The 14,460-nt window shown below is 35.3% G+C and overlaps 3 protein-coding genes across 6 annotated transcripts in view; 2 read left to right on the plus strand and 1 right to left on the minus strand.

Moving 5' to 3' along the window:
* The window catches only part of LOC114930014 (uncharacterized), a 38,906-nt gene extending 30,314 nt beyond the window's left edge, over positions 1–8,592 (plus strand). For 2 of the 4 annotated variants that reach the window (XM_085485623.1, XM_029301758.2), the window contains exons 2-4: positions 3,501–3,809; positions 5,270–5,442; positions 7,421–8,592. In XM_085485623.1, coding sequence (XP_085341749.1) covers positions 3,683–3,809; positions 5,270–5,442; positions 7,421–7,888 — 768 coding nt within the window. In that variant the 5' untranslated portion in view covers positions 3,501–3,682 and the 3' untranslated portion in view covers positions 7,889–8,592. Of the gene's footprint in view, positions 1–3,021; positions 3,431–3,500; positions 3,810–5,269; positions 5,443–7,420 lie in introns of those variants that run through there. The other 2 variants (XM_029301766.2, XM_029301775.2) reach the window with 2 other exon arrangements.
* MKP-4 (dual specificity protein phosphatase MPK-4) lies at positions 8,255–10,723 on the minus strand. Its single transcript, XM_029301749.2, has 2 exons — positions 10,503–10,723; positions 8,255–10,206 (listed from the first exon to the last, which is right to left on the minus strand). Exon 2 carries the CDS (start codon positions 10,194–10,196, stop codon positions 9,162–9,164), a length of 1,035 nt encoding a protein of 344 aa, XP_029157582.1. The 5' UTR covers positions 10,197–10,206; positions 10,503–10,723; the 3' UTR covers positions 8,255–9,161.
* A 241-nt stretch (positions 10,724–10,964) lies between these two features.
* Positions 10,965–13,923, plus strand: LOC114929998 (ATP-binding cassette sub-family F member 1). The gene is made up of 5 exons (XM_029301736.2): positions 10,965–11,531; positions 11,673–11,898; positions 12,083–12,728; positions 12,883–13,061; positions 13,227–13,923. The coding sequence occupies exons 1-5, from the start codon at positions 11,104–11,106 to the stop codon at positions 13,719–13,721; spliced, it is 1,974 nt and encodes a 657-aa protein (XP_029157569.1). The 5' UTR covers positions 10,965–11,103; the 3' UTR covers positions 13,722–13,923.
* Positions 13,924–14,460: the final 537 nt, after the last annotated feature.

The following is a 14,460-nucleotide window of genomic DNA, read 5'->3' on the forward strand; positions in this document are numbered from 1 at the left end:
ATCAATTTAAAAATTAAATTATATCAAAGATTTAATATATCTCGTCTTTGTTCGTGATAATAAAAACAAAATAAATTGTAATTTTTTCTTTAAATGTACACAGAGAGAATGTCTCTTAGAATTTACTCATGGTAATCGTGGGACAATATGGTATTGGAAGAATTTTATGAGTTTCTCTGATTAAAATGTTTAGCAGAATAAAAAATATTAATAGTTTTTATTGTGGTAAATATTTAATCAGAGAAATTCTGATTAAATTTTTACAATACCATATTGTTCCATGATTTTCAGAGTAAACTCCAAGAGAAAATTCTCTCCGTTTTACTATGTATTTTCATAGTTTTATATCTTAATTAAATATCGAACATTAATATAAACTACATAGAATGTAATACCATCATCAGTTAAAAATTTATACGCGGTCGTCGGTGATCAAAACTAAGGTGATTGAATCATAACTGTTGTCGTGCGATAAAATGCCAATTGACGGGTGCCGCAATGTAAGAGTTAATAAGCTTAATCGACACTCGATAAAAAACAATTGTCTCAGTCATTGGTGACCAACATAAAATAAAAAATCAATGAATTGCTTAAAAAATTTAACTATACACATGCATTTATATATATTTAGATGCATAATTATTTGCATGTGTTGTTTAATTAACCTTAAAAATATGTATAATTAAATTTAATTACATCATCAATAATTATTAGCAAAAAATAAAAAAGTAAAAGATACAATCGCAAAAAGAATTATCGGAGACGGATTTTAATCGGAGAGATATTTTAAATAAAGATTGAAGCTGTATATATATATTATATATATATATATATATATATATATTTATATAATTTATAATTAAACGATTTTTTCTCATCACAAAAAATCATTATTTTAATTATTATTAGCGCTCTGAAATTTAAGATGCAAGTCCGGAGACCGGAAGCACATGACAAATCTTAATTGAATCGGAATGCGTGTGCGGATCTTGGCAATCAATGTGCTCATAAATATCAGAATTAACATATTTTGTGACAGCGGAAATCTCCATTACAAATTAATTTTATCGGTCGTGTATGATAAATCGAAAATTAGTGGATAAACGTGTATTATGCATGCATGTGAAATTACGCGATAAGTGCGATAAAAGTGTGCAGCTATTATTTAAAAATAATTTCTTAGGAGATAATTCAATCCAAATTATCACTCTTGCAATTAAAAAATTATGACAAAAATAATGTTAGAATTTACATAAATTTTTATTACGATTACAGTCTTTTTTAAATTAATTTCTTTACAAAATCTAACAAATATTTCTTGTAAAAAAAATATTATACATGTATATATAAAAGTGTAATTTTTAATAAGATAAAAATTCGAATTTTGAAATGTATAATTTGTTAATACTTTATGAGGGTATTTTATTGGCAAAAAATTTTTATAAAGTAAAAAGTGCCATCTTTTAATTTATTATACTTAATCTCTTCTGCTTCTAATAAGTATTTTATAATCATTAAAATTGAAGAACGCCTTCTTCAATTACATTTACTTATTTCCATTATTTATTGGCAACTTTAGAAGAGACAGAGAGAGAGAAAGAGAGAGATTTTCTCATATATCTTCTATTATAATTTGAAATCACTGAAAGGTACTTAAATTGCCAAGAATATATTTCATCGTGGAAACGGCATTAAATTATGTAGCTTATCAACAACACTTGCATTAGTATATTGGAGTCTGTTAAATTTTGAGAGACACATAAAGAGAATTATCACAGTTTGCACAGTTAGGTATACGAGCAAAGTATGAACGAGTTTCAGTCTACGAACACATTTTGCGACCGCTGGCACGTGGCCCTAATTGCACCGTCATGCTCGAGCTCGGAAATGCTTTAATTAACATTGCCCGAGACAAATTACGCATAAACGAGCACTGGTTGCAGTATCTCTCTCGCGCCACCGTAAATAATTGTCTTTTAATGATCGCATCTGTTGAATCGATGAAACGTTTTTATATTTATGAAATGATTCATAAATTTATTATATATAATAAAACAATCTAAAACAACTTTTTTTCATTTTAAATAATTAATCTCTTATCACTGGAAAGTATATGCTTATATTAAAATATGTTCGTAATAATTAGATAATTCGATTTATAATTAGATAATTAAATTTTGATTATTAGATTTATGTGTAAAAGTGTTAATTTTAATAAGTTGCTTTTTAATGAATTTGGCAGTAAACCATTATCATTATTACATCATTACATATACATATACTTCTGCCTTGATCAAAATATATGAATAGATTTAGGTTGCAATATCTTGCATTTCTATTTAGCGCCGCACTTAGTGCTAAATGCAGACATCCAATTCGGAATTTTAATCGATATGAAAATTGCGTTCAGGGTCAACGTGAAATAAATAGAATAGCCAGATGTAAATGTCTAACAAGAATATAAATGACAAGCCAATTTACCCAAAAAATGTTGCAATGAAACATATAAGCGTATTTCATAATTTGGATATCACGCTTTAAAGACAAAAAAGAAAGGACAGAAAATTATAAATCATAATTTTTTAAATGCAATATAATAATTATATTATTAGAGATTGTAAGAAATTAAAGAGTTATTGTGTTAATATATGAGTATATATTAACAATTAATTATACTAAATTATAATCAGCAGATGATACGCTTGTAGAGAAATTTAAAAAATTTAGCGATTCTCAGAAATAATATACGTCAGTAAATAATAAATACATTATTAGGAATTAATTGATAATTATATAATCATAACTTATTTTCTGTTTCTTCGCAAAAATACATATAATAAATAAATAGAAACTGCATTTTAGAATTCGAAAAATATCGTAATAGTTGTTAAGATCTTTCCTTAATGCTAAATCTATCAATTGATTGAATTATTATACATGTCTCATTGAAAATGAATGTGTCTTCATAGAATGTCTATACTTTACCTGTGTGCGCACGTGGATACTCGTGTCGCGTCTTTCACAATATTTACATCGTAAATCTGCTATTTGACTTATAATATAGTTTAAAATAGAACGATACAAACGTCCGTTGCACGACATGTACACGTTTCAGCTTCATCTCTCACACATATTCTCACCGGCATTCGCGCAAATTGGCTCGTCCCCTCAGACTTCTCATATTTTGAATTTCTCTACTACAATTCCAAGCTTTGCTAATATTAAGTTTCTGGCTGATATTTTGAGATCGTGGCTGAATAATCATGTCGCGTGAAATTAAACCGCGAGTCTAGTCGCGACTTCGTTTCTCAGACTGCATGCACGTTTTGATCAGAGTGCAAAGTATCTTCATTATTAATATTTGAGAGAAGAGAGAATAATTGATGTAAAGTCAATAGCAAGCGATTTAATTTTATATTATTATATATACGTGAGAATCTAAAAGCTACATAGTTACGTTTGCTTATCAATATGTTACAAAGTTATTCCTTCTCTCGCAGGTGAGACTTCATTTCGTGAATCAAGATGATGCTCGCGCGTTGACGCGGCTGACGATATAAATAGGCAAGAGGAGGATGTTAAAAAATTAAGAGTCCCTCGCCAAAAAAAAGCGGAGATGGCAATGAAATCGTATTGATTATCATGCCGGTGTGAGGGAAAGTGCGAGGAAAAAAAAGGAAAAATGTTGGACGCGATGGATGCGGAGCAAAGCGCGAACAACGGCGTGATAGTGTCACAGCTCACGAGTTCGCATACCCCACAGGATTTCACGGTCTCTCGTCTGCTATCCACGTCTACGCAATCCTTAGGTAAGGACTCGATAACGTTATGTCATTATAAAATGGCACGTATCATTTAAATACTTGGAACATCAGCTAAAGTCAGAAACAGGCCTCAAAAAATGAAAGATTGCTGTCACGTTCATTTTTTAGTTTTAATTCTTCAATGTTTTTATTTTTGATAGTGTTTATTTAATATTATATATAAACATTCAAATAATTTTTTTTTAAATAACATAATGGAAAAATTGTGTAAGTTTTCAAAGGCTAATTATCTTATTATATACTTTTATTATAATTATCTGATTAATTCATTCATCTTAATAATGAAGCCTATAAGGATTCTAATGAAAATTTTTTAAGATTTTTCAGAATTGCAAAAAGATCTCATTCGCTTGCAAGTAAAAAAATCGTAAGCCTTTTATTTTCGCTAATTATTCGAAAATTCATGCCTGACTCTATCACTGAGGAAAAATCAATTTAAATTATTTAAAGAAAATCTGATAGTACGGGAGCCAAAACAATTCATGTCATGTAGCAGGTGGTGACAAAAAATTAAAATATAGTATACATAGAATGTCTTTTTATTTAATTACTTTTAAGTATTTTGTAGTGACAACAATTTTAATTATTTTAAGTATAATTTATTGACAAATTCTGTGATTCTTTTCTCGAGGGAACGAGTTTCTTTTATAATCTTTTATTAATATTATAATATGCCTTAAGAGATAAATGTGACAAAAATGGTTTTCCATTTTTTAATATATTACTATTACTTTATAATTAAAAAATTTCATTATAATTTATACATTATTTAGATGTAATTTGATCATAATTTACGTTGCGTGGAAAATGTATGATATGCACTAGTATGAGAACATATAGTATCTATAGCGGATGATTTCATCTCGCACCAGTACACGGTTTAATCCGCGATTCACGACGCACTTGATTTCATCAAAATCACGCATTTCCAGTCATGCTGCTCGCATTATGCCGCTTTGATGAATGCTCAAGTATAGTGGAGCCATTCAAAGAATGGCCGACTGTAGCCGATCCGCGTGCGCGTATGTTTTTTTCTCTTTTTTTTTTAGTATAGACCGCCTGCAAACAGCATATTCGAGACCCGGATTTCGACGTGGGGCAGATCGTCAGGAAAGTAAATTCGCATTCTTCTCGCGAAGCGTTTTTGCACGCGGAAAGTACATAATTTTTACAATTAAAGAAAATTGACGTTTCTTCCGTAAAATAACATTTCTTATGTCGAAATTATTTTTTTATCCAAAATTATGGTCGAAGAAGAAATCTTTCCAATATAATTTCGAAAAAAGAACTGACAGCATATCCGAAGGACGTTCAGAGGACATCCAACATCCTTTGGATGTCCTCCGAATATGTGTGCTGTTAAGAAGGAAATTTTACATAGTCATTACGAAATTAACTACGCAAATTGTCACTGATAATTGTTGATTGTTACTTACGTTTCGTAGATTGCAGCGAAACCTCTACTGCTGGAAACAGAAGACCCAGGAGGAGCAGGACGACCTTCTCGGCGCAACAGTTGGCCGCGTTGGAGAGGGTGTTCGAGAAGACGCATTATCCGGATGCCTTCGTTCGCGAGGAACTGGCGACCAGGGTGTCTCTGTCGGAGGCTAGAGTGCAGGTAACTTTATATACTCTTTTTTTTAAATATTGTAATTAGAGAAAATAAATGTTTTATTTTAGAAACTTATTTATAACTAGTATAAGTTCGGCGAAAATCTAGAATCTTTCCGGAAAGATATATTTAGAAAAATAATTAATTTTTCCTTTACCTATTTTTTAATTTTATTTTCAGCATACTCATGTTAAAGTTTAGAATAATCATTAAACAAATCAAAACCTAACTTACGTCAATCTATTCTAATATTCGTAATTCTCCGAAATGTATAAATGCTTGTTATTTGAGCTGATCTTCTTTATAAATTATAATTTTATTTTATGAGCCAATAAAAGGAGCTCTCGAATAAATTCAATAAGATATCTGACATTCTGGCTTCTTCGCGTGCAATTTATGCCATTTGCAATTTACTTATCGTTTTAGAATCTAAAGTTATAATTAGAAGTGAAAGGAAAGCGATATATATCGCTGCTTGTCCCGAGCAATATATAATGCGATTAAAAACCGGAAATACATTATAATAAACAGAAATAGAGGGTCGAATTAAAATACATCGAGAGAGCATCATTCTCGATGACGTTCCACTCCGGGCAACGATGACGGAACGTGGCAAAACGATAAACCGTCTTGTAGACGCACAGCAACCAGCCAGCCAACCGATTCACCCAGAGCAAGCGGATTGCTTTGAAGCCATCTTCCACTCGGTAACCGAGAAGATTAGCCATCCGAGAAAGTATCACGACGTGCACATGTGTTCTTGTACCAAACGCAGCGTCAGTAATACAAGAGGGAAAAGGAGGCTGAAGAGGAAGAGACGGAAGGTGGCGGTTGCGGACAGCTAGGCAGAAAATCGGAGGAGACAGGTTGTCAGGGCAAAAAGAGAGGACAGACAGCAAAAGAGAGACAGAGAGAGAAAAGCTATGATTAGCCGACGCGCATCTCCAGCATCTGCGCGATCCCCGCGACACGTGTGCATCGAGCACGTGTGCGCATCATCGTTGCCGTCGCCGCCGTCGTCGTCGTCGTCGTCATCCATGCCGTTCTTACACGCGTCTGTGTCTATCTGTCCGTACGTCTGCCAGGAGCCGTCACGCTGTCCCGTCTACGGTCCTCTTTCGTTCCCCGCTGCTCTGCCATCCTCCTGTTTCTCTCTCGGATACGTAGATTCTTAGAGTAACGCGAGAACACACGAACAGCATTGATCCGTCCGAGATTTTTCACTGAAAAAGATGTATCATATAGGAAGCGTGTCCTTTGAATTGGATTTATTTATCTTGATTTAAAGCGATGTCAGATGAGGAGCATTTGATATACTTGGATACGCTTCTCGGATTCGTAGAGATTTTTCGTTCAAATTCCTAAAAGCCGGCACGGTCCTTTGAATCAGATTTATTTGTTATATAATCTGGCCTTCAGTTCGTAGAATTCAATTTGAGAGGTCGAAAGAAACTCGATACAGGAAGCACACTGTGTGTGAGAGAGAAGCTGAAATAGTAAATACACGTAAAACTTAAGAGAATACAGATCGCTTTTAAGTACTTTAGATAATGAGATATAATAAAAAGCAGATTGTTCGTCGAGAAAAATATTTCTGGAAGAAACACGCGTCCTTTGAATCAATTAAACGAATTAATTTATTGCGCTAATTTAATTAAACGCATTGATTTTCACAATTTTGGCAAAGACCACAATAAGTCACACGATAACTCTTAATCTAAAAAAATTAATTATTCACGTCGTATAACATCTTAATCTTTTACCGAGAGAAATGAAACTGTAATATCCAAGATATTAAAAACTCCAATTTTTATTTTTCCATCGATTCTATTGTTCCATCAACATCTATTGTTACGGCTGGAAACAAGGAGACATGATTATTCTATCTATATGCCGTTTCATTACAATCTCTGTTTCTCAATCAATCGCAAAATATTCATCCACAAAAATCGACAGCAAGAGTCTTTTTTTCTCTTCTGCGTAGGTGTGGTTCCAGAACAGACGGGCGAAGTTCCGGCGAAACGAGCGGAGTTCGGCGATGAGCCGCGGCGTTTCCGCGGGCAGAGAGATGGAGGCCGCGTTACCCCTGCGTCCCATCAGGGTGTCGCATCCTGCGCAGCACAACGCGGAGAACAGTACGTCGGAGTCGTCGCAGAGTACGTCGCAGATCACCCAGGTAACGGCCCAGTATTCTTACGGCGATTATTGGAGAACGGCGCCACAGCATTACGCGGCGATGCAGACCGCGGCGAGCTGTCACGGCTTCGCCGCGAACGGCGGTCTGGCGAACGTGAGTCTGCCGCCGTACCACCATCACCATCACCACCATCATCATCAGGCCGACATCCACCACGGATCCCTCGACGGGCCCACCGTGAACGGCCTGAACGCTCTGAGACTGCGAACGCATCCCTACGGCTCCACGTATCCGGCGATGCACGCGAGTATGTGATACATTCGCAGAAATCGAATCTGCGGAGTGTGCTTCGCAGTCTCATCCAACGCGATGCGACGAGGAACATTCATCCTGGTGGTCCTGGATGTTGAAATGTAGAAATCAACCAAAGATAATATTTCGATGGCAAAAATAAATTTAAGATTGCGACCAGAGGTGAGTTGGGGAAACCCAAGGATGCTAACGTCTCGGGCATCTCGGATTTTTAAGATGCAAAGGTGATAATACAAAATATTCTGCAGATTATCGCTGTAAAAACGTTCAACGTTGATGCCTTAACCAATGATGATCATTAGATAATGATTAGATTAAGTTTTAAACTATAAGTTCTGAACACACAGGGTAACGAATAAATAAGTCATCTTCTTTTTTTTCCCGTTGATAGAATAGCAATGTTAAGTTACGAGAAAGTATATTAATATCATAATTAAACGTAAGTACAATAGAACTTTATTCTACAAAATTACGGCCTTATAGATATGTAGACGGTATAGACAAACACTGTCGTGTGCAATAAAAACATTGAGATCGGAGAACGTTTTTTCAGGTATGTCTTCTTATATATATATATAATAAAAAAAGTACAACACCGTACAGATATACGTAACAAATACATGTATATATGTACACATATCGAAATATATTGGCACAGGATTAGAATACAGTCAACCGGCGTACATATTGGTCCGCGTCTGTTTCAATCTTAAAATCCATTATTCTCAACTCTTAGCAAGTATATGGATTTTTTAAACGGGATCGTAAAACCTTTATCATAATTAAAAATAAAATACAGATAACAAATTATTATACACATAAAAAAGAAAGTGATACGTGATTAAAATTATTTATAAATTTTTTTAATTTTGACGATTTTTCTCTATAGAAGCATTTAAATTTAAATTCTAAAATTAGTATAATATAATTTTTACTAATTTATTATTTTAAATTCTAAAGTGTCTAACAAAATTTATAATAAACTTGCTGAAGAATTGAAGATCAAATATTATCAATATCTATTTTAACCATCTATCTTGTGGACCATATAACGTCATAACTTATAAAAACCATTCAAAAAATGTCAAAAAGATATCTAAAAGCGCAAAAAAAATTATAACATTTATTAGGCGCCTATTCGATATCTTCATGACATGCTTTGGTGATTCGTATTGCCATGATGAGTATTTAGAAATACTTCCGAAAATCTTTGAAACATTTCATTGAGTATTCGAGTAGACCAAGATCGATTATTGAATCTCTTCATGTATCAATACTATACCGTCACTTGCACGTTCTGTACAACATTACTCCAGTCGAGCTTGGAAGGTACCAAATAGAAAGCCGGCGCGATCTTGCTACCGCAGGGACACTGGCTCCCAGAGATCCAGCTGTACGAGCCGAGCTTCGTGTTGCATTGCGGACAATTCAACTTGCCTTCGACGGTGTGCGTGATGTCGGGCATCCAAGCCAAAGGTTCCACGAAGTAGATCTTGTTACAAAACTCAACTCGCGTCTGCTCTTCCTTCTTCAACACTGGTTTATCACAGTTCTCGACGTCCTTCGGATTCTTAATGCTGATGTGTCGCCAGATCTGTTTCTCATGTGGCACGTGAGGTAGAACATTACTAGCGCTTGCCACTATGCGGCGACATTTCTTGCATCGATAAACCGATGGTTCAGGCCGCACTGTTGTCAGGGCAGGATCTGGTTTCACCAAGTCGATGCAGCTCTGAGGAAGAATGCGAGCCTTGCGCACCATGTCGGCGGCGATTTGTAAGCGATACATCTTGAATTTCACGTTGGTGCTGTCCACGCCGTAGCCCATGTCCTCGTAGAGTCTCAGCTGTGCCATGAAGCCAAGATTTGGCTCGACGAATCGTCGTTTCGACTTCACCACCTGGAAGGCGTCCGCGAAGCTCAGCTCGCGCTTCTTCATTATGTATGCGATCACTATGGTAGCGGATCGCGACACTCCAAAGTAACAGTGCACCAGCACCCTGCCATTGGACTCGAGGGCGCGGTCGATGAACTCGTAGGAATCTTCAAAATGCGTTAAGAGATCCTCTCGCGGCATATCCGTCACCTGAATATATTTAGTGGCTAAATTGGGGAGACGTTCCTGGATCTTTCTTGGCAATGGACAGGAATCTACTGTCAGTATGTGAGTCATTTCAACTTCTTTCAGCCAGTCGACGTCTGTCGCGGCCGTAAGATTACCCAGGAACAAGCCTGGCTCGATCTCGTCGAAGCTGCACGGACCAGCATAAAAATCTTCCACTGTCAACTTTGTCGCATTGTTCTGCGCCATTCTCAGCACTCTGTAATTATATGTAAAGCTGTAGCATTCAAATATAATTTTAGAATTAAAATCATATATCTATTCCCTTTTCTTTTCTTTAATAATTGTATATATTGTAAGGTGTATATATATATATATATATATATATATATGTATAATATAAATATATTGTAAAGCTCAAGAATTATAAAAATTAGAGTACGCAACTTGCATTAAGCAGAAGAAGACAATAAGCATTACAATAATTGACTGTCCAGTGAGGAAGGCAATATAAAGTGACACAAATGAATAATATAAAGTATAAATTAAACTTGCCTGGACGAAGAAAGGGTTATCCTTGTCAACAAAAACACATGAGCAGATCTACATTAAAGGCCGCCGAATCTACTTTGGGGAGATATGCCTTTTTATATAGAAAACAATTTATAATGTATCATTCTTATTGAAACAAAAAAATAACAAGACAATTTTTATATAATTTACACATTCTATACACATTCAGTCTATTGTCAGGCCGCGTCTCGCGCATGCGCATGTTCGACGAGCGCGATATCAATAAAGCATTCCTAAGATTATAAACATACAAGAGGGGAGCCATTAATTATATAACACGCACATCAAAGAATATTATTTATTGCAAATTAATTTCATAATTTAATTACGAAATTAAAGAAATGTCATTTCTAATAATAAAAGGTTCATAGAATTTGAAGGAAGATTCACGTCATTTTTTAATTTTACCAAATTTACGTCCAGTCGACCATCTATGACAGCACTTGATCTATGCCTGGACTTGGATGACGTCACGCTCTCCTTCGACGTGCTGTGCATGCGGACAAAGTGAGGTTACATTAGGCGTATGACTAGCTGAGGCACGTTTAGGGTGTGCAGGGACAAGAAGTGTCATCGGCGAGCGATGTCGAGCAAAACCAAGAGCAACAAGCAGCGACACAACCAGGAGGAAGACAGGAACGAGGAGGCGATCGAAAATGGGGCGACCGAAGACGCAGAAATCGCAAAGAAAATCGCGGACGTCGAGCTCAACGAGGACACGCCGAGCAAGAAGCTTACGCACAAGGAGAAGAAGAAGTTGAAGAAGCAGCAGGAGTATGAGCGGACGATGGAGATGCTGACGAAGGCTGGCGGCCAGGGTCACAGCGAACTCGAGTCCAACTTCACGGTCTCGCAGAGCCAGACGCAGCAACGTAGCATCCAACAGCTGGACCACGCGGTCGACATCAAGGTCGAGAATTTCAGCATAGCGGCTAAGGGCAAGGAGCTCTTCACCAACGCCAGTCTTCTCATAGCGCAGGGCAGACGTTACGGTCTGGTGGGACCTAACGGGTACTTTTTATTGTGTTGGAAATATTATATTATATTGTAAAGAGAAATAGTAATAGAAATGAAAAAGAAATAGTTCTAAGAAAATATGTATTATATATATATATATATATGTAATATGTTTGACATTCAATTTTATTACAGTCATGGCAAAACTACTCTACTCCGCCACATAGCCAAAAGAGCCTTCAATATTCCAAGCACCATAGATGTTCTATATTGCGAGCAAGAAGTTGTAGCGGACGATACTCCTGCTGTGGAGGTAGTCCTGAAAGCTGATATTAAATGTACAGAACTTCAGGCAGAGTGTAAAAAGCTGGAGGAATTGACAGAGCAAGGGGATACTACTGTGCAAAGCAGATTGCAGGAGGTTGCTATCATATTTTTATAAATCTTTAATGTCGGAAAATAATCATAAGATAAAAAATAGTATAATTTCTGTTTATACGTATCTCTATCAGAATTTTCTTTTTTAAATTCTGTTTCTTCTAAATAAACTTTGGAACTGTGAAAAAAAAAATATATATATATTTATATATAAATGATATTTTCAGGTTTATGAAGAATTGAAAGCCATTGGTGCCGACTCAGCGGAGCCACGAGCCAGGCGGATTCTTGCTGGTTTGGGATTCAATCGCGCGATGCAAAATCGGGCGACAAAGAACTTCTCCGGTGGCTGGCGAATGCGCGTTTCGCTTGCCAGAGCACTCTTCCTGGAACCCACATTATTATTGCTAGACGAACCTACGAATCATTTGGATCTAAACGCAGTAATCTGGCTAGATAATTATCTGCAAGGCTGGAAGAAGACTCTTCTTGTTGTATCACACGACCAGAGCTTTTTAGACAATGTGTGTACAGATGTGATACATCTGGATCAGCAAAAGTTGTTCTATTACAAGGGAAATTATAGCATGTTTAAAAAGATGTATGTACAAAAGAGAAAAGAGATGATAAAAGCATACGAAAAGCAAGAGAAGCGATTGAAGGATCTTAAGGCAGCCGGTCAGAGTAAGAAGCAAGCTGAAAAGAAACAAAAAGAAGCTCTCACTAGGAAACAGGAGAAAAACAGAACAAAAATGCAGAAGCAAGAAGAGGAAACTGGACCTACAGAATTGTTGCAGAAACCAAGGGAATATATAGTAAAATTCAGTTTTCCAGATCCACCACCACTTCAACCTCCAATTCTTGGTCTTCAAAGTATGTAACTAGCTCTTCATAATTATCATTAAATTACATTTGTAATAAATTAATAAGAAAAAGTTTGCACATGCACGACAGAGAAAGAAATAGATCAAACATTTGTATAAAAATTCAAATTTAATTATTGGAATACTAATTTTATTTTTTGCAGGTATAACTTTTGCATACGAAGGACAGAAACCCTTATTCATCGATGCAGATTTCGGTATAGATTTAAATTCTCGGGTAGCTATAGTGGGCCCCAATGGTGTTGGCAAGTCTACCTTCTTAAAATTACTAATGGGCGATATAACATCTCAGAAGGGAGAAATTACAAAGAATCATCGATTGGTAAGTGTAGAAAAACATACGAATTATAAATCATTCTTTTTCTTCAATTTTTATTTGTGTGATAAACTCAACTTTTTAATGCGAAGGCATGGAGTATAATTTTTCTTAATTTTTTACATCTCGATATTTTTCAAACATTATTCTAGATTATTTTATTCTTTGCAGAGGATAGGAAGGTTCGACCAGCACTCAGGTGAACACCTGACCGCAGAAGAGACTCCAGCGGAGTACTTGATGCGATTATTTGATCTTCCGTATGAAAAGGCACGCAAACAGCTAGGTACTTTTGGTCTTAGCTCTCATGCGCACACGATCAAGATGAAAGATCTATCAGGCGGTCAAAAAGCACGTGTCGCAATGGCTGAGCTCTGTTTAAACGCGCCAGACGTGCTGATCTTAGACGAACCGACCAACAACCTTGACATAGAATCCATTGACGCACTGGCCGACGCTATAAACGAATATAAAGGTGGCGTCATCATCGTCTCGCACGACGAACGACTAATTCGAGATACGGAGTGCTGTCTGTACGTGATTGAAAACCAGCAGATCAATGGTATAGACGGCGACTTCGACGATTACAGGAAAGAATTGCTCGAGAGCCTGGGAGAAGTTATCAATAATCCCAGTATAGCCGCAAACGCTGCGGTTCTACAATAATCGTCAGCTAATTAGTAAGATATCTTATTGGTGATGCAAAAACGATCGCTGAATCGCGACCGAAGCCTTGGTAAGGACATTTGTCCATCCTAAAACCGCTAGAAACGAATTTTGTATTATATAAATATATTAATCATGAAAATTTCAAATTAAATCTTTGAAAACATGAAGCTTGTATCAGCTGACTGTTTTCATTTACTCATTTTGTGTTGATCAATTAACGATAATTAATATTGACATAATGCTTGATTATATTTTCTTGTTATCTAGCACACATAAGAAAAGAAGGGGATTATAAATTCGTAAAAGTTTTATTTTGAAATAAATTAATAATATTATAGAAAAATTATTATTCCAACAAAGATCTCGAAAACTAATCATAAAAATTATATCTAGCAGAACGATATGTGACTTAATATATATTTATGCAAAACATTTTATTAAAAAAATATATATATATATATAATTTATATATTTTAAAGAAAGAAATATAAGAGGTATAACAGGAAAATATATATTAAAAATATAACATGAAAAAATGCAATTTAAAAAGATAATAGGAAATAAATTGTTTTATTAAATTTGAAAGTATAACTTTTATAATATTAAAAAAAGTAATGCTTTTATCTATTCTATCGTCAAATATTTTGCTAGTTTTAATTTTTTCATGTGAATATCGAATTATATATTCGATGAAATGTCAATATATTATAAAATATAGTAAAAAAATTACATAATT

Source organism: Nylanderia fulva, unplaced genomic scaffold (genome assembly GCF_048542155.1).
Source record: "Nylanderia fulva isolate GAGA-0341 unplaced genomic scaffold, ASM4854215v1 Scaffold38, whole genome shotgun sequence".
In the NCBI taxonomy this organism is placed as follows: domain Eukaryota; kingdom Metazoa; phylum Arthropoda; class Insecta; order Hymenoptera; family Formicidae; genus Nylanderia; species Nylanderia fulva.

What these genes read in the sequence shown, in the direction of transcription:
- LOC114929998 (XM_029301736.2), top strand. Translation starts at nt 11,104, where the DNA reads ATGTCGAGCAAAACCAAGAGCAACAAGCAGCGACACAACCAGGAGGAA. An exon ending in TGCAAAGCAGATTGCAGGAG is followed by an intron (nt 11,899 to 12,082) that starts GTTGCTATCATA and finishes TGATATTTTCAG; the next exon opens with GTTTATGAAGAATTGAAAGC. An exon ending in TTACAAAGAATCATCGATTG is followed by an intron (nt 13,062 to 13,226) that starts GTAAGTGTAGAA and finishes TATTCTTTGCAG; the next exon opens with AGGATAGGAAGGTTCGACCA.
- MKP-4 (XM_029301749.2), bottom strand. Translation starts at nt 10,196, where the DNA reads ATGGCGCAGAACAATGCGACAAAGTTGACAGTGGAAGATTTTTATGCT.